At 45.0% G+C, this 20,189-nt stretch overlaps 1 protein-coding gene across 5 annotated transcripts in view; it reads left to right on the plus strand.

Moving 5' to 3' along the window:
- Positions 1 to 91: 91 nt before the first annotated feature.
- Positions 92 to 20,189, plus strand: part of klc1b (kinesin light chain 1b) — a 29,728-nt gene continuing 9,630 nt past the window's right edge. For all 5 annotated transcript variants that reach the window (XR_013968849.1, XM_080848817.1, XM_080848818.1 and 2 more), the window contains exons 1-8: positions 92 to 465; positions 14,338 to 14,607; positions 15,207 to 15,437; positions 16,153 to 16,231; positions 16,503 to 16,728; positions 17,256 to 17,343; positions 17,973 to 18,074; positions 19,468 to 19,641. Coding sequence is in view for 4 of the 5 variants with exons in the window: in XM_080848817.1 (XP_080704943.1) it covers positions 14,359 to 14,607; positions 15,207 to 15,437; positions 16,153 to 16,231; positions 16,503 to 16,728; positions 17,256 to 17,343; positions 17,973 to 18,074; positions 19,468 to 19,641 (1,149 nt within the window). In the remaining variant the exon portion in view is untranslated. The remainder of the gene's footprint in view (positions 466 to 14,337; positions 14,608 to 15,206; positions 15,438 to 16,152; positions 16,232 to 16,502; positions 16,729 to 17,255; positions 17,344 to 17,972; positions 18,075 to 19,467; positions 19,642 to 20,189) is intronic.

Below are 20,189 nucleotides of genomic sequence, written 5' to 3' on the forward strand. Positions count from 1 at the left end.
GACCACACCTAGAGCAAGACGTCAGAAGTACAAGTGGTCCAATGACGTGTTAGTTTTCTCTGGTGGACATATTGGATTTAAAGGGGCTGAACCGTTTACGAAAAGACACGGTGCTCTTCCCAGCGGAGTTGAAAATCCTCTTAAATTTGCGGTGGTTAATCTATCGTTATTAGATGTGTGAGTAGCTAATTTGATGTCATAAAATAGCGTTATTACAACGTCATAAATCTATAACGGTTTGCGTTGGGTTTGTTTGCCGGAGATTTTTGTAACTACCAGCTGCTGATCTGTCCGAATTGCATAGTTTCACATTGTGTGAGAAGTCAGTTTGCTGCCACTATCAGCGAGGAAAGTCAAGCTGCCTTCTGCAAAGAAGTGACCAGGTGGCAATGTGATTTTTATTTATTTTTGAATTTTTCAACTACTGCAAAGAAAGAAGCTGGTAACGACCAACACAACTGAGAGGTATGATGTCATGCTTATTGGTTTTCCAGCTCACGCTAGCTCGGTTGGTATGAGCCATAGCTTACGCCTGATTACTTTTTCAGAACTTATCAAGCGGTTGATAATGTTGATAATGAGAGTTGTATAGTGGCACACATTTGTGATATACTTGTACGATGCAAAACTCCGACTGCTTTCCGAAATTTGATGCACGGGTGGCAGGCCTCTACCATGGACCTGCCCAACCTGTCAAACAAGGTTGATGCGCAGCAAGCTCCCGTCCCATGAGATGTGAGCGATATTCTTTGCAAGCTATGTCATTTACCACGGTATGTTAATTGTATAGCTGTTGTCCAGGTATTTTCGTATTCCACAGCCATGTTAACTGCTGATGTAGGCAAGGACGTTCAAACTTGAGTATACCGAAGGCCACATTTGTCGCCCACTCATTATGACGTAGTGTTGAGGAATAGACTGCACTGATACATCAACGATACATGGAAACATTCTACAGTCTCTCAAGTCAGCTGTCCTGCTGTGTTATTTATACAGATGGACACAAATCAGTACAAAAGTCATGAAGTGAAGGTTGCTTTAGATAGCTACAACGATTAGTAAACAGGTTAACTCCAGTAACACTCACATGTGCATCGTTAAGCATGTTATGTTTATGTAAGTCTGTTTTTTTTTTACGATTTAAAGTTTGTAAGTATTGAAATGTAAGGTCCTTGTTTGTTCATTATTTGATTTTAAGAATGTGCGAAACTTTGGGCTGTGAGTCAACATCAGTAGGCTATACCAACTTCATACCCATGTCCCAAGAGAGTGTCCCTCAGGAGCCAGCCTTGGCCTCCTTGCTCTTCTTACTCAAATTTCTCAAGTGGTTGAATGCCTTGTTAGATGGGTACTTACAGCTTTCATAAGCATTAACAAGATCCCAATGAGTGATTTGAACATTTTGTATCTCTAAACAACATAAATCCTCACTATGACTGGAATTGGCTGGAAAACTCATAAGCAACAGTAAGAAGTTTTGGTTAAAAACTATCAATCTTACTATTGGAAAGGCATACAGAAACCTCACAACAACTAACAAAGGCACATTTGGCACTGATAAAAGGCTTGCTAGTTAGGCATGTCTTTTACCCTGTCTGTTTGAAAAGGCATTTAATGGTCTATGCAGCCTGAAAATTGGATTATACCTTGAACATTGATGTGCTTGTCATTTGATGCAGATGAATGAAGGATGCTTGTTGTCAATTGGACAAGCTATTAGGCGTGTTATTTAACACAGGTGAATCTGCATACAGACTAAATTGGATTATATGTACTCCGAGGACAATGCTCCTTAATCAGTCTTTAAACTCTTAAACCCCTCATCCGTTACTAGCTTCTAAAGCTGAATCTAGGAATGGCCTGTGCCATCAGTAGGTGATGCATGACTCACTGTATGTCTTGCTTCTTCAGATGTCAATCACAAAATGGCTTTGATTATCAATGATGCCATACACAAGGCCGATGCTCTCTGCCCAGTATGATCTTAAGTGTTTCAGTAGTACTGTGTATTTCATATCATTTGCTCCCATTTCATATGCCATGAGTTTATTTGCAATTGGAGATTCTGGTAAGTTTCGTTGCCTTGAACATCGTTAACTTATGCGAACATCCCTAATGCGAACATTCTTTTAAACAGTAAAAATTGACTATATGATCTTTTTTGTTCAGTTATGGTTTTGCTGTTAAAGTGTAGCTGATGGTTACACTCAACTGGGGAACTGTAGGCTTCATAACCTTCAAGCTGTGTTCCCAAACAGCATTAATGCACTGAATCTTGAAGATGCATGTGACTTTATAATTCAAGGGTCTTGTAGTTAGCTCTTTGGAGTTTGGAGGTTGAAGTTTGGGTGTCTGAATATCATTTATTAAGCTGAGTAGACTGCAGATATCGTGAGCACCTGCTGCTACAATCTGCTCCATTTTCAAGCCTAGAATAGACTACCTACTGGGCCACTCTATAAATTGCACAGGTTAATTAAAAAGGCCTTTTTTGTCTTATTCTGAGGTCATCACTCTCTTGATTTGCTTCATCACAAGCCACAAGCTGCCTAATAGATTGACTGAAAATATCCTTCTTGAGGCTATTCTTGGTGTCCAATGACATTTGTGACTTGATATAATATCCAAGTAACATGTAAATATGCGTAGGTAGGGATGTCACGAGAACCGATGCATCAGCACCAAGTAGGTGCCAAAATCGAAATGTGATGATGATGGTGAATCATTTTTCTAGAGTACCGCCGATGCAATTCTTCCACACCTGACAGGGGCAGCATATACTCCTACAAGTGTTCTAATCTGTCATGAAATGCCAAGGGAAGAGGAAGAAGTTAGTGTTATTGTTTGAAGATTTATTGTTTTGGTTTTTACTGTGGTTTTGAATTGGGTGTCGTGAATTGTAGAATTTCACTGGTATTAGTATACTAAATTACTGTTATCATGACATCCCTATTTGTCGGTTGGCTATTCGTAGCCAGTTTAGCTAAAGGGACATTTTATCTAAGATCTGTTCACATTTTTAAGTGGCTGGGCGTCAGAGGGCTTTTTCAAGACCTCTTTTTGCACTTGATGTGCAGATTTGTTTACCATTTGTGGGTCATCACTGCACAGAATTTGCACACAACTTCCACTGTGCAAAGGCTCTGTTGTAGGGCTTTTGATTGTTTCTCTCTATTGAGGTCCCCTACCAAAGAGCTTGTTGTAGCTCCAGCACAACAAGCACAAAGGGAGAATACAGCCCTCGGCCCCCCCAGCCTGGCCCATCCCCAGCCAGCCCAGCCTCCATGAGGAAACAGCTGTCTGGCTTAGTGGCAGCCAGGCCTCTGTGATGGAGTGCCTCTGTGTCGCAGTCACATCCCCCTCCACACCCATTCTCAGCTGTCTGTGTGTGTGTGAGAGGAAAAAGGGCACTATGCGATGAGCAACAGGACACACAGTCAGACTGGCAGGAAAGAGTGTAGTGAGCTGAGATGGGGAACCAGTGTATTTCTGTTTGTGGGAGGGGGGGAGGTCCTAGAGTGGCCTGAGTAAGAGCAATGTTGCTGTGATCCTGGCATGAGAAAAGAGGCAGGAAATGCCAGAGAAGAAAGAAGCATGTCTTCTGAAGCAGCATGTGTGGTGACTGTGTCAATGGTCTGGACTGTCCCCTCAGCTGCTGTAGTCTTACTCGCCGATAAAAGACAAACTGTCTCTCCCTGCTAACTCTCCGTTGTTGGACGCTTTTGATTTGAAATGCAGTTTTGGAAAAAGCCATAAAGCCACTGCAGTCCTGAATTATTCAGATGAACCATCACTGCACCACATTTTGGGCCACATTATTACTTTAGCTGTACACAACACAACACAACACAACACAACACAACACAACACAACACAACACAACACAACACAACACAACACAACACAACACAACACAACACAACACAACACAACACAACACAACACAACACAACACAACACAACACAACACAACACAACACAACACAACACAACACAACACAACACAACACAACACAACACAACACAACACAACACAACACAACACAACACAACACAACACAACACAACACAACACAACACAACACAACACAACACAACACAACACAACACAACACAACACAACACAACACAACACAACACAACACAACACAACACTTTTGTGTGCAGTGGTTTAGCTTCTCCCTTCCTGAGGTCATGTTTTTGGAGCCCCCAGGGAAGAGTCCCGGGCAGTGTGTGTTCCGCAGTGGTCCTGGCAGCTGCAGCCGGGACTCTGAGAGCTGCTCTGCTGTTCCAGAGCGTGGCGGTGAGACGGCACACAGCCAGGGTTGGGCTGCACCTCACTTTACCCCCCTGTTCACTGTTGACGCAGCAAAGCACTCCGGGGCATTGGGCTGGGGTTCTGGATCTACCAGAGAGACCAGAGAGAAATTGAGGAGCCGGGTGTTCTCTGCACTCAAGAGGGAGAGTGCGTGTGCGTGTGTGTGTGTGTGTGTGTGCGTGTGCGTGTGCGTGTGCGTGTGCGTGTGCGTGTGCGTGTGTCTGTGTGTGTCTGTGTGTGTGTGTGTGTGTGTGTGTGTGTCTGTGTGTGTGTCTGTGTGTGTCTGTGTGTGTCTGTGTGTGTGTGCGTGTGTGTGTGTGTGTGTGTGTGTGTGTGTGTGTGTGTTCAGATGGTTATGCAAATGTGCAGGGTGTGCTGTAGGAGATGTTTGAACTCCCAGGCATAGAGTTAAGACTGCAAAACATTTCGTGTTGGAAAAGTCTTGTTTGGAACAGTACTGCCGGCACATAATCTCACACACACACACACACACACACACACACACACGGTAAGCCGTAAACAGGGACCCACAGAGGGCTCTCCTCTCTGTCCATCCCTAGGTAGCTGAACCGCAAAGCAACGAGACTGCAGATCTGTCTAGTTTGCTGGGTCCCACTTCTGCTTAGACCCCACCAGCCCCTCCCTCCAGAGGTGTCTCTCCATCACCCTCTGCCTCCTGCAGCCCAGATGTGTACAGCATCCACAGTGTTCACTTCTGGGGGCATTCTTGACCACGCATTCTGAAGCTTTCGTGGGGGCTGACCGCTCTTTGACTTGCACGACCCTGGTACATTTAGTTCTTTATCGCATGTTGGTCAAATAGAGCTGTCATTCTCACTGAAAAGAGAAGTATTTGTACAGCAGCAGAATGATGATATCAGGTGAGGTGCATTCTAACCGGCCGTTAGCGCGTCACCCATACATCAGCTCACACAGAGCACGTCTCTCTTTTCCAATTTGTCTGGATGTCAACAACCTGTGAAATGTTTCAGACCGACCCCAGCTGCCGTCATTTACCCCCACATTCACCACCACTGCTGCCTCATCAGAACCCACACCATGAAGGTCACCCACCCCCATGCCTCCTTTGGTGTGCTTGTTAAGGGTAGAGGTAGTCTCATGGGGGGATATGGGGTGGGCTGCTGGCAGTTAGCGAGCGCTTAGCGTCTGCCCCTGCCCAGCAGGCAGGCTTGGTACATGAAAGCAAAACCTCCGGAGGGCATAGGGAGGGGGTGCTCTCACGTCTCTTGGCTGTGTGTGTGTGTTTGTGTGAGATGCCATTCTCTATGCCCCAGTCTTTTGTGCTGGTCTACTGCAAAACCTCCTGTGTTGTCTAATTATGCTGCCATCCCTTTACCTTCTCTCTCTCTCTCTCTCTCTCCCTCCTTGTCTCTTAATGGCTCTCTTTCTCACACACTGTCTCTCTCTCATTCTCTCCAATGCTGAGAGGGCGGGGTTTGATCCCTGATGACTCCACAGCTCTCCGCTGTTCGCTGTTGTTGAGCGAGCTGTGGGAAGGTCACACACACACACACACAGCTCACACACTCATTCCCATCTCTCACTCCTGGCTTTTCTCAGTGCATGACACTCTCAATCGTGCCCTCAGTGCTTGAACACAGTTGGATTACGCTCGCGCTGCAGCGGATGGTGTTGCTACGGTAACTGCTCGGGGTGACACTTCATTTTTTTTCTCTGGCTGGCGGAGTCATTGTTTGTATCCTCCCTGTGCTCTAGTGCCTGGCTATAAGGAACGCCCGCTGAGGCGAATATTGGCAAAACACAGTCCTGATGCTTTCACTGCTCACCGCAGACACACCCTAACGTGTAGCACTTGCATGGCTTGGGTATGTATCATGAAAGTCTATAAAGAGTAACATGGAGTGGTGATTCCACTGGGAGGAACATTTTGCATTTGTCTTAGGCTAAATGTATTGTTTTGGATCTGCGAGTGATGTTTGTCTTTCTTATATGGTGCAGTCTAGCTAGTACCTTGTCACTTGGCTTCTAGGCTTTTGAAGGCTATACAGAACTGTGACGCTTTGTACTGAGAGTAACTGGTTCGGGCTTGGGAAGTTTTGTTGTGATGTCAGACTAATACATTGTGAAAACTTGTTTTTGCTGAAACATCTGTGTGGATGTGGGGTTCTGTGGCAATTTTTTTAATGATTAAGTGCTGTGTATTGTTTTTGTTCTTTTATTGCCTATAATATTTTCCCAAATGCTTTGTTCCCCAAACGTGTGCCTGCCCTAGGGGTCCTGTTTCTCTGAGGAGATTGGCTCCATTCTAATCACATTTCTGATGCATTGTCTGATTGATTTGTGTCTGATGGCACATTTCCACTGTGGGATAAAACCCTGGCGTCTGGGGGAAAAGCCTCAGACTTTTGTTTGTTTTCATCTCTAAGGCTGGACCGAGGCCATGGCAAAAACAGCCTCAGTTCGGTCCTGGAGTGGGGCTTTGCCAAATCGGAATTTGTAAAGAAAAACTATCTATGTATAAATGGAAACAGTCTCCTTGATTCTTATGGCAAGTTTTCAACAATTTCATGACGTGTTTGACTGTCATTTACATTTATTTTACACGTGCAACCGTTGCTCAGCACTGTTTAGATGTTTCTAGCGCTGATGTTCTCTGTTTGGGAACATCCCTGATATCCAACTCCTAATGGAAACCGAAGACTGAGGCTATTCAGCGGTGCTTAAGGCTGAGGAGGAGCCGCGAGCTGGCTGGCGCAGGTTTTAAGAGGCCACGAGTGATGCACAGGTCTGCCCTGCTGCTAGTAGTTAATTTAGTCATGCGGTTGGGCAATCGGTGTCCTCGATGTACCCTTTGGGACAGGGGCTTTGCTAGGTCCAAACTATTGTGTACATGTGTGCTGTGTGTTTGCTTGTAATGTTTTGTCCTGCTCCAGAAGCAGAAAATATAATTTTAAAGGGTTGCTCCCAACTCTGTTGTTTAGCATGTCCCAGTGATTGTGGAACAGTGGTTATGATGCCACAGCATCAAGCATAGCCAGCAATAGTTCAGTAGAGCATCTTAACAGTATTAGTCTATGTCTAAAGGGTGGTCTTGTTCAATTTGAAAGTTTGAAATCGTAGTCCAATTTAATGATCTCTCGGCTGTGTTTGGAATACGATCTTGTGCTGTATCGAAAATTATCTCTGCAGCCTGTTACACACCTGTCATTAATCTCCCTGGTTGCAGCAGAAGATTAGCATTTAGTAGTGAGTGCTTATAAGTGCTCCTCTTTGTGTTGGCAGGTTTTTCCCATTAGTGTTTCTCTTGTTGAAGGCTCTGTGGGCCTTTGCCTGAGCAACACTATTCCAGTTAGCTGTTGTTGGAACTTGGAAGTATTAAATTGTCATTTTTTTTTGTGCGCACGATTTTACAACAGGCTATTTTGAAATGTCAGAGAGGCTTATTGCAAAGCAGGAGCGTGGATACGAGGAGCGCTGATCAAAGGGTTCCAGTGCCGTATGGTGGCAGCATCTCTGGTGTTTGTTTTCAGATAGATAGAGGATTTTCCCCAATCCCAGTCACCTCTTCAAACGGCGCCTTAATCCCAAACCCTCCTCACACTCCTCAGAGATATTCTGCTAATCCCTCACAGGCGTCTGGATCAAAGGCCCCCCCATCAGCATAGCCCGCTGGCGCATCAGGCGCCTCACGATATTCCCTTCATATTCTTCAGTCTGCCTTCAGGTGAGGTAGCAGAGGCTAACCATTGCATCAATGTTGGGACATACAGCCCAACCCTAATGCAGCTCTCTGAAGCTAATTTCATTCCTGTGGCAGAAAAGAAGCGCTGCTTGATTCATCATTATTATGGTGTTTGAGTTAAGATGTGTGAAGAGGGGTAAAAAGCACAGACTCAGGTAAATTTGTCCCTGATACAGCAATATGTGTTCCTCAGCAAAATATGTCTCTGTCTCTTTTCAGGGAACAACTGGGCCAGTCTGACATTATTTTTTAAAAGCCTTTTTAAATATTAATGTGGCACTATTATTACTCTGCGCCTTCATTTGAACCTGAAAAGCGACCTTAGCCTCACCCTTGATACTTTCCTTAAATTCCTCCACAGTATTGTACTTGACAGTCAGCTAATTGGTAATTATTCGGTGTCAAATGCAATAGGCTTAGCCTCTGCCCTCATTTTTACTAGCAGTTTCTCTGCATATAACCACAAACCCTGCCCTGAAGATAATCACACGGAGCAGGATAAATAGGGTGATATCAGGCTTTATAGGGAAATCCATCCCTTCTACTTGCCACATAATACGTAGAAGCTTGGTGATTAGCTGTGCATAACTCAGCCTAATGACATCATTAGCGGCAAATGCGCAGCTCTGTTCTGTCATACTTAGCTCTCAAGCTGTCCACAACGTGGCAAATATACAAAGCAGACATGGCGAGGCAGCGCCACAACACCAGGATTCAGACACGTTTCACTGAGATTTCCTCTGAGGTGAGTGTGTGTGTGTGTGTATGTGTCTCGTGGACCTGGCCGGTCACAGTCACTGTGGTTGGAGGCGCTTTGTGTGAGCTGTTTGTTTGTAATCTGAGCTCATGCAGGAGACAGTGAGGCAGATAAATCATAGCCTGCTGACTCACTGACCTTTTAGGTAGGCCACTGTCTGACCCTGAGATGAGAGGGAAGAAGAAGCTGCCTGTAAATAGCCTTCACCTCAGCTGTAACGGACTCACTGATTGGTGTTCTAATCCAACTGTGGATGTAGGTTAGGCTAACACATTCCAGTAACCCATTCGATTCAGGTCATTATGAATTCTCTTACACCTCTTCCGTCCCACCAGGATTGTGTGACTTGTGATTTTATTTTTTGCAATCAAAACGATGTTGTGGTGGTTATTTTATAAAAAGATGCAATGTTTGTTTAAAACCCCACTTAAACTTCTCATACTATCAAACAAATTGATCAGAGATTTAAAAAAAATCACATCAGACAGATTAGGCTATCTATTTGTGTATATTCTTATATCGTATATTCTTAGTCTTCAATTTATGTTATCTGATTTCTTGACTTCAGATATGGTAATTTCATCATTACTAGAAGGTTATTGAAATCTAAGTTGAAGTAAAATGTCATGCACTGGTTGTTCACTAGACCTTGACCTTGCATTTTAACTCTAGCCCTATTCCAAAATCACAAAAAAACATAATTTATCAATCTTTGTTGACCATACCTGGCCTTGATATTCTACTCTGTGTCATAAACAGCAGAATAAACTGTAAAAGTTTTAGGTCATGACAACTGAATAAGTTACAAGGCAGATTAACAATGCACTATAGTCCATTTAACTTTCAATGAGATTATTATAAATCCAGTTATGTTGTGAATGTCATTGTCAAGCGAATGTCCTATATCAAGCCAACTTCAGCTGGGTCGTCAGTCACACACCAAACAAATAGGACCTGAAGCCATGGCAGTGTGACAAACTGTGCATAACTTTTTTAACCACCATCAGGAGAAATGGAATTAAGTTGCAATTTAACACCAAGGCTTATTTTCTGCAAATGTATGCGCAATTTATGTTGGAAATGGGCAAAGCATGCAGGAAAGTATGCAGTAAATAAGCTAAATGCATGACCCCAACTACCATCTCTCCTTTTCTCAGTTATGTCACTGGGTAGCCTATAAACAAAAAATCTTGACGAAGCTAGAAAGAAAGTGCTGGAAAGGCCAAATTCCCACTCACATCAAAAGCTGCTTATTTTATGCTAATTAGCCGTAGTGGCGTGATCTGGGAATGGGAGCCAAAGTTGTTGATATGGCAAAGTCGGACCATTAATCTTACCCCTGGCAACCTAGAAACATTATTAATAAAGTGAATGACAAACGGCACCTAATGACATTATACAAGTCAGAAGAATCTGTAAAAGTGGATTCAAATATAGGCACAGCAAAATCATTGCATGGTGAAGAAACCGTACCATCACATTGAAAGTTTGGCCGAGGGTCATATCCACCCTCCCTGCATAATATGGGCGTTGGTTTAATAATACAAATAGAGACAACCTTTTAAAATGTTTTATCTAACCTTTATAGACTGTGAACTGATCTATGTCAGTAAAAGGTGACAGGATTGATGATAACAGAGTTAAAGATTTTAAACTAATTTGCTCATTACTAGCTAAAAAGGTACTGTCACAAGAACACAAGCTGTGTACTTAAAATATTGATACAATATTGATGATAGTATCAAACATAAATAGCTATTGAGCTTTATAGGTTAAATCATGGTAACAGTGTTGACAGGGTATGCTTGTCCCCTGTGGTCGGTCATTATAAAACATCAAAAGATTAGAAATAAAAAAAGCATACTTGTCTTTACACAGTTTGATTCCTGTTACAAAGATAAGGCAAATTCCTGTCACTTTAATTATCATGTCACTTCTAGAATATACCCTTGATTTGCACATTTTCATGAGTGCAACAGGGTTTGTGTGAAATAAAGAGAGACAAATCAGTAGTTTTTTATTTTTTTGAATCATGTATATTTAGAACCAAAACACAGCTTACCAATACAATCGTACTCAATTCAATATGTAAATGTGAAAATTTGAACATGTTGCTAATATTCTTCAAGAAATAACATAGCAAGGGACATGTCAAAAACATCTCTGTCTTTTGCGTAAAAGCGACTTTAATTATTTAAAATAATATGTATTAGACTTAAATTAATTTAATATTGATGTTATTGATGGCTAAGTGAGTGGCAGTTCGTTAAAAGATCTCAGATTATTTTTAATCTGACATTGTTGCAGATTCCGTAGGTGGAGGACACTAAAGAGAGGTAAAGCGGAGTAATAAAAAGACTAACTGGTGCTAGAGCTGGTTGTTTATGACACTTCTGGGGACTGTCATTGCTCCCACTCTACCATCCAACCCCTTGTAGCTCCACTGGGAGCAGGAGGCTCAGTAGCTATTGGATGATGCAGCAACGCTCCCCACATCCGCACATCCTTTCTGGAGGAAAACGAATCACGGAACAACAAAGCTGCCTTATTTACCCATCTGCATTTCCTGTCTGCAATGCGAGAGCGTATATAAAAAAAACATTATCTCATTGGTGAGCGGGGTATTATTTTTATGTGCCTATTTTTGCCCTGTCTACATACCCCACTCAGTGCAGCTTAATCGTTCCCTTGCGTGATTAGTGGTGTATTGTGTACTGTGCTCTTGAAAGCCTGTGCAATCTGACTGATCAAAGGTGGTGTTTTTAGCCTGTGCAAGATAGTTGAGACGAGAAGTACTACATCTCCCATCAGGCAACGCTTTGCCATCCATCATTAGCTAACTGTCTGGAGGCGCTGGTGTCAGGAACATTAAACCCAACCCATCCATCATCCTCCGGGCCTGAGCAGCCCCCCGCCAGCCCACACACACACACACACACACACACACAGACCCAGAAGCCTCCACCACAGTCACAGTTATTACTTTGCAGCAGGGGCTTGGTGCATCTACCATACAGGGGGTAAGGCTTGGCGCTCACTCCCCCACATTACAGGGCCTCTGATCAAGGGAATTGCTTGGGGTTTGGTTGCTCCATGACAGTCAGATGATTATGTTGTGCTATTTTAAGCCTGGATTAAGGTAGGTGCTTTTTCTGCAACCACTGAATGAATGGATATGCGAGGAAAAGAATACTCGTCCGCCAACGTGTCCAAATTCCATCGGAAGAAAGCTGGCACTAAAGCTCTTTGTGATCACTCCCTTTATTCTATTCTAAGGCTATTCAGTGCTTTATTTATGAATCGACTCCATCAAGAACTGACACAGGGTCAGTTTGGGGGGTGGGGTGCTGGGGGGGCACACGTTCTGGATCAGCTGTCCTATCCAGTCAGTGGTGTGTAAACATTCCTCCACGCTAATCAGAGCCCTGCCTAGCTTCCCGGCCAGTGAGTTACAGCTTGTCACCTCACAGGGGCTTTTGTGTGGGGCCGTGCGTTTGTCCTTGGTCCGTTTCCGACAGCGGTGGCGATGAAAAGCAAGGATGGAAGCGCTCCGCTGAATAAGGGCGTGGCGCAAGTCATCGTAAATCTGTGCCCGGGTCGTGCCAGGCGAGCGCTACGAGCCCCAAGACAGATGGCGCTCATACCAGGCGTCCTCACTGCCAGCGCTACATCATCTCCACATTATGAAACGAGTCTGCAGTGATAACAGTGGAAATAAATGTGCATGTGCCATGCACTGCTTGGCAGAGCCTGGTGTTTCCACTGCCAGGCAAGGGGGCTGCAGCTGTGCCATGTTTGGGCTGGGGCTGTAACGCCGCTGCTTGCAACCAGGACGGAGACCAAGGTCGCTTTGTGCCTAGTCAGCTGTTTTGATGTAAAGGTGTTGGAAGTGTGAGCATACTGCTACCTTCAGGTGGTACATGCCAGGGCTGAGGTGTTTGAGTGAAATGCCTTCATGTGTCAACAACAAAAAAAACAGATGAGTGGTTCTGGTTTTACTGTGTCCATGTCTTAGCAAGACTAAAAGTCATGTGGTATAAAGGATGATCTACATGTGACAGGGAATTTATCTTCAAACACATTTCTGATCTCCTCGTCTAATCTGTTGATTTTTAAGAAGGGTTCTTCAGGGCGATAACAGAAGTCTTGTATTGGACTGTTTGAAAGTGTGTGCAGCAATTTGCTCTTTCTATGACGCTTAGAGCCAAGGCAGCCATGTTGACTACCCTTAGCTCCCCCTCAGAGATGGCATAGACCGGCTCCAGCTGAGTGGCATATGCTGTATTCCATATGGTTGCAACCCCATGTACTCAAGTCACACTTGGTTGGCCGGTGCCGTCATCAGCTTCCTCTTGCACGGATGGTTCTTGTGCCAAGACCAACCTGTTCCCCTCTCTCCTTAATCGCCATTCCCCCACATCTCTTTATGGCGTATTTTTCTCTTTTCTTTGGCTCTCTCTTTGTGTGACTCTCTTTTGTGCCAGTTGATTTGTTTGTCTACCCCTCCTTCTTCTATCCCCTTGTCATTCTGTGCCCCCACTCCTTAGCTCTTAGCTTTACACTCAGCAGGATTTCAGTTCATCCCTAAGAGCCTGTGTGTGTGTCTGTGTGTGTCTGTGTGTGTCTGTGTGTGTCTGTGTGTGCCTGTGTGTGTGTGTGTGTGTGTGTGTGTGTGTCTGTGTGTGTGTGTGTGTGTGTGTGCAGCTTAGCAGCAGAGTGCTAAAAAGTGCCACGCATGCCTCAGCACTCCACCGTGACTAATGTTTGCCAGTTCTGACGGGCATTTAGTTCCCTCGGCTCGCCTTGTCATGCTCCGTCAGATCAATGAGACAGAAATGCAGTGCAGTCTCATAACCTGACTTCTAATGTACTTGTTCAGATGATCTCTGCGAATGTTCTGTGGAAACGTGGCTCTGATCTGTCGGTTTTTAGTGTCATGTTGACACTCAAAGCGTGAACAACAGGGCCTCAGTGGCTGGTTTGTTTGTTGTGTGTTGCCATCCTGTTCTGGAGGGAAGGTGTCATGGGTTGCATAACTGGAAAAGGCAGGGGCCCTCATTAACCCAAAATTAAACATTAACTCTGCAGCAGTTCACAAATGCTGCTCAAAATCAGGAATGTTTAATTTTGGGTTAATTGCTGTGTGGTGTGGTTCAGTTTATCTGAATTTAAATTTCCATCTTTTAGATCCAAGGTTGGGTTTATTTCTTTCCAATGAGGAGTTATTGCATAAGGCTTTAAATATTCTCTCTTTCCATAACCTTCTTCCAGATCTAAGACTTACAGAATACTAGGAGACCTCACTTAAACTGCTCCCCTGGGCTCTAAAGTAGCAGCGTGCACATAAGCCAATCAGGAAATCCCCAAAGAAAAATGCATCACTGCCTGTCTGTTATGCTGCTTTATGTACTTACAACATCAGCGAATGGAGACAGACTTCTGCATGGTTTTTAGTGTAGTGGAAGGCAGCCAGAACATCTGACATCAATTATGTAGCAGCTCAACCCCTTCCTCTCCTCTCCTCTGCCTCCTCTCCAGGTCAGCCCTCCAGTAGACACGATGTCCACCATGGTGTACCCACGGGACGAGAAGCTGGAGAAGCTGTCGCAGGAGGAGATCATCTCCAACACCAAGCTGGTGATCCAAGGCTTGGAGGCACTGAAGAACGAGCACAACTCCATCCTGCACAGCCTCCTGGAGACCATCAAGTGCCTGAAGAAGGACGAGGAGGCCAACCTGGTGCACGAGAAGTCCAATCTGCTCCGCAAGTCTGTGGAGATGATCGAGCTGGGGCTCGGCGAGGCGCAGGTGTGTGTGTGTGTGTGTGTGTGTGTGTGGTGTGTGTGTGTGTGTGTGTGTGTGTGTGTGTGTGCGTGTGCGCGCGCGCATGCTCACATTTAAGTTCAGTATGGTACAAGTGAGTCTGGAGCATCTCCATCCCCTCCTAGAAATTATCTGTATTTTGCACTGTGAATACTACACTGTTCTATCGAATGACACTGAGCTCAATTGGGGCTCTAAGTGTAACTTGATCGAGATGAGTGTGTTCAGGCTGGAGGAAGAGGAATGTTAAAGAGAAATCACCCATGGGGACATTGGGATTCCCAGCTCTGCTGATGCTTGTCAGCTTTGCCATTGCTCTTCATTAGGAAGCACAGTTTTTAAAGAGCTTCTAGGGCAGCCATCAGAGGGCTGTTTGCCTTCGCACGGCATGATTTAAGGAGTAAGAGGAACTGAGCAATGAGCTTGCTGCTTGTGACTCACTTGTGTGTTTGTGTGTGTCTGTAAGTGCAAAAGTACACACACAAACACGCATTTTATTTCTCCCCTTTTTCTTCTGCTCTCGGTCATTCACTAATCGGGTTTGGCTGTCCCTCTCCTTGTTCCTCTCAATGGCGGGGCCGCAGGTGATGATGGCGCTGTCCAACCACCTGAACGCGGTGGAGTCAGAGAAGCAGAAGCTGCGGGCGCAGGTGCGGCGCCTGTGCCAGGAGAACCAGTGGCTTCGGGATGAGCTTGCCAACACGCAGCAGAAGCTGCAGAAGAGCGAGCAGAACGTGGCCCAGCTGGAGGAGGAGAAGGAGCACCTGGAGTTCATGAATCAGCTCAAGAAGTACGACAAGGACATCTCGCCCACGGTAAAACTCTAGGATGAGCTGAGCAGCGTGGTGATTAGTGCCTTCGGGTAGAGCCAGCGGGGTGTTTACTGGAACCTGCCTAGTCAGGGTCGGAGCATTGATTGGGAAGCCAGCTCAGAGCACCCACCCCCCAATTCCCCCCTCTCTTTTATCTGTTCCCTCGCTTCCCTCTCTTCTTCTCTTCTCTCTCTTGTCTGGTTTTAAATGAGCTCGAGCTGGGTGGTGACAGTAATAGCTGCAGACTTCAGTAGTAAGTGATCAGAGAAGGAGAGAAAGAAAGAGAGAAAGAGCGAGAGGGAGAGAACTGAGTGAGTGACTAAAAATCCTTTGGGGCTCATCTTCTGCCCGAGTGTTGCCATTTTAAAGTCTTTAAAAGATGCCAAGCAGAGAGGAAAGCGAGCCCTGGGTTACTGCCTAGCTGGGCTATAAATCACGGCCTCATTTTGCATTCTTTTTGAAGATAAAATATAAATGTAAACATTTAGATCCCATTTAGATATGTCAGATACAGCACTTTCGGTTTTCGCCTTATCCTTCAGAGATGGTACATTCATCCTCTGTGAGTTCTTATGCATATCAATGCATATTCATGACACTCGCCTTAGGTGTAATTTTTGGCCTTGCTTTGTATCACACATTAATGCTTGTTCCTAATTGCTGATGAAGCCATCTCCTGTGTGTCAGTCTCAACAATGTCCTCCATTTCTTTGCCCAGGAGGAGAAGGACGGAGAGACTCCCAAAGACTCCCTGGACGACCTCTTCCCCAATGATGAAGAGGAACATGGCCAAGGAGGTAAGAGTTTGTGCAGTCATATTTCTGCTTGCTTTGGGCTTCCTCATCAGTGTCAGTCAGGTTGAAACGAGCGGGTTTGCCAGTGGCTTTGCTCTTTGCTCCGTTCTGCAGACATCAAAGAGTGAGCCGTGGATTGTGCATTCATTTCCATGCTGCTTTGCATAAAGCATTAGCTCAATCAATATGTGAGGATATTATCCATTGTATCATTTGCTTAGTTGTCTTTTGCTTGAGTTAATCTTTGACCCGGATGTGATCCACCGTCCCACAGTTCCCCAGCAGCATAGCGCAGCATTGGCGGCAGCACAGCAGGGTGGCTATGAGATCCCAGCCCGCCTGCGAACCCTCCACAACCTGGTGATCCAGTACGCCTCTCAGGGCCGCTACGAGGTGGCCGTGCCCCTGTGCAAGCAGGCGCTGGAGGACCTGGAGAAGACCTCCGGGCACGACCACCCCGACGTGGCCACCATGCTCAACATCCTGGCCCTGGTCTACAGGTGAGTTAGTCAGTGTTCACCTGAAGGCACCGTGAGGGATTTTCTTCACTTCTTCTTTTTCTTCTCTCCGTTTCATTTTAGTCTCAATGTCATTTATTTGATTATTTTCCCCTGTACCTTCATGGTGCCCCTCTCCTATAAGCCAAGTTTCACTAAAGTGGTTTAACGTTATGTGGTATACCCCTGATATACGCATGAAGATATACGCATGAAGTTTCACTAAAGTGATTTAACGTTTATGTTGTATTTTTCTGGCATAAGCTACGGTTCACTAAAGTGGTTTAGCCGAACCAATGCCAGCAGCATTCACCTCACGGGTGGGATTTTTTCTGTTGGCACCGTGTGTAGTGATAAAACATGCACCTTCCCTACACTGTAAGCCGCTTTGGATAAATCAGCCACTGAATATGGGAAGTAAATGTGTTTCTTGGCTGCGTGTAGACGCTCGGTTTGGATTTTAACTTGGCGTGTAGGGAAGAGCAAAAGTCTGGAGATCTAATAGCTCATCTGTGAATTCTCATGTTTAGAGACCAAAACAAGTACAAAGAGGCGGCCCACCTGCTCAACGACGCTCTGTCTATCAGAGAGAAAACTCTGGGCAAGGACCATCCTGCTGTGAGTTTTACACACACACACACACACACACACACACACACACACACACACACACACACACACACACACACATTTAAACACGCAGTAAAAGTGTGCTTTGAATGTGTTATGGCTTGGCATCCCCAGTGGTGTGGTACATTACAGGCTCCCATTTGCCAACTGCTGTGTTTTTATTTCTCCGATTTCAGCTTTAATGATGCCGCATCCATCAGAGCCGTCAGGCATAAATAAGTTAAGACCCGAGAGAAAACATTAAATCTTCATTTGGAAAACATTACTTCCTATCTGAGCACAGATTTTGTTATCATTAGAATCATCATGCAAATCAACCAGCCAAGCCTAATGAAGCAGTCAACAGTACAACAAACATATGAAATTCATTAAATCAGCAAAAAGGCCTCTTTTAAGGATTTAGTGATTCGCCATCACATAATCCATTACTTCTTTACCTTCATACCCCATACCTTTTTTTTATAGCTGGAACGTCATTGACTTCAGTATGACGAGATGAGCATGTCTTGCAGACTGCATCAGTATGAAAACAAAACTGTGTGATAGTCATAGATTGTGTGTGTGTGTGTGTGTGTGTGTGTGTGTGTGTGTGTGTGTGTGTGTGTTGGTGACTTCAGGTGGCTGCCACGCTCAACAACCTGGCCGTGCTGTATGGCAAGAGGGGGAAGTACAAGGAGGCTGAGCCGCTGTGCAAGAGAGCCCTTGAGATCCGTGAGAAGGTACGGTCACGTTTTATTACCACATGTCTGGCTGTTCACACACACACACACACCTAATATACTTCAAGACGTCGCACCGATCTCACATGTTTAGTGAAACGTGTAGTTTTAGGTTGTCAGTGACTCACACACACTATTGCTTTAGACATGTCGGTGCTACTCTCTAAAGAGTGGAATGTGATGAATCCGACAGATATGGCCTACTTCATCAGTCTCAGAAACCTGTTCCTAGAAATGTGGTCTAAAACACTTCACTCGGTCTCCACTCCTTTGTGCAAGTCTCTTTATTTTACTCTACTCTACATTTTTTTATTTCCTCAAAACAGAACCCAGTCTCTGAAGCAAATACTGCACCATAATTGTTTGAGTTTATTTCGTGTGATTTTTCTCCCTTTTACTCTGTGATGCCTTTGGGAACACTTAATCCCGTCATTAGTGCTGTTTTCTTTTCCAGAGATGTAATTGCAAACATAGACTGCTGGATTATGAACGGTTTAGGTATCATTATGACCAGAGCAACTTTGAAGTCCTGTAATTACTCGCTTGGGGGGATCAATACTCGCTCTTCTAAGAATGTTTTTCTTTAGTTTTTTTCTATTGTTTTTATGATCTTTTGTGGAAGTAAATGGCCGCGGTAGTTTTAAAGCGCATCATTACACACACTAATGCCTCAGAGAAGGCATCATCTTGTCAGACGGATAATTAGAGGGATTAATCGAACGCTCTGATGAAAACTGATAACGCTTCCGACTGCTCTCTGCAAACGGAGGCCTGGCTTTGTGTAAGAGAGAGAAAAAGCCATTCTGGGAGAGGAGAGAGAGAGTGCACCAAGCACTCCCGGAACAGAGCACCGTCTGGCCAGGGCCTGCTATTGATCTGGACATGATGAGATGGTGTCTGCCTTGAGCACTGTGCACTGAGCTCATGTTAGCCTGTTGGCTGCTGAGTTAAAGGAAAGAAGTTGAATTAGAATTAGGTGCATGACTAGCGATGGGTATACTGTTGGTAAAGCCTCAAATGAGGCTGTATATTTGGGGAATTTAATTGTCTGTGAAATTCTTCGAGAGAGAGAAATTAGGGAGAGAACATCACTTTCAACTAATTTTAAATACTGATTTATGTGGAACAACAAAACAAAAAAAATCCACTATGTTATGAGAACTGTGCTCCAGGTGCCACCACTTAACAAAGGCGATACTGCAGACCTTATTTTATAAAGGACAGTATGGTGCAGTCCTATTTCATCATGCTTGACCGCGTCGTCTGTCCTGTGTGTGTGTGTCTGTGTGTCTGTGTGTCTGTGTGTCTGTGTGTCTGTGTGTCTGTGTGTCTGTGTGTCTGTGTCTGTGTCTGTGTGTGTGTGTGTGCGTGCGTGCTTGTGTGTGTGTGGCAGGTGTTGGGGAAGGACCACCCAGACGTGGCCAAGCAGCTGAACAACCTGGCGCTGCTGTGCCAGAACCAGGGCAAGTATGAGGAGGTGGAGTACTACTACTGCCGCGCCCTGGAGATCTACGAGTGCCGCCTGGGCCCCGACGACGCCAACGTGGCCAAGACCAAGAACAACCTGGTGAGTGGAGGCAGACGGGTGGGAGAGGCGTGCTTGTAGAAACAGCCCGAGGCTGATGGTGTCTCGGCATGAAGATGGGGTTCCTGACGTATGCCACACCCTGGTTTACCTTGCGGGTGCATGTCTGTTTGTGTCTGTTTGTGTGTGTTTGTGTGTGTGAGAGTGTGCGTGAGAGAGAGAGAGAGAGAGAGAGAGAGTGAGAGAGGGAAAGAAAGTAAGTGTGTGTGCGTGAATTTCTGCTTTCCTTGGCAGGCAGCTCGGTTGCACTCCCATAGGACTATGCTATAATCAAAGCCCCATGCAATTTGCGGAAGGCAGGAGGGTCGTAAAAATTGATTTTAATCTTTTTAGCTGAAGATTGTGAAGCCAAGGTTATTATCATTAGTCATCAGTTGGATGAGCTATGCCATACAAACCGGGCGGCTTAGTCAGACACCTACAAACTCATCTCCTCTCTTCCCTTTGTTTTTCTGTGAATCTGACTCTTGCGAATCCTCCTTTCATGAAGGCAAACATCGCCGTGAGCCCAGGGAGGCTGTTTTATGAGG

The sequence above is a fragment of the Sprattus sprattus genome (genome assembly GCF_963457725.1).
Source record: "Sprattus sprattus genome assembly, chromosome: 12".
In the NCBI taxonomy this organism is placed as follows: domain Eukaryota; kingdom Metazoa; phylum Chordata; class Actinopteri; order Clupeiformes; family Clupeidae; genus Sprattus; species Sprattus sprattus.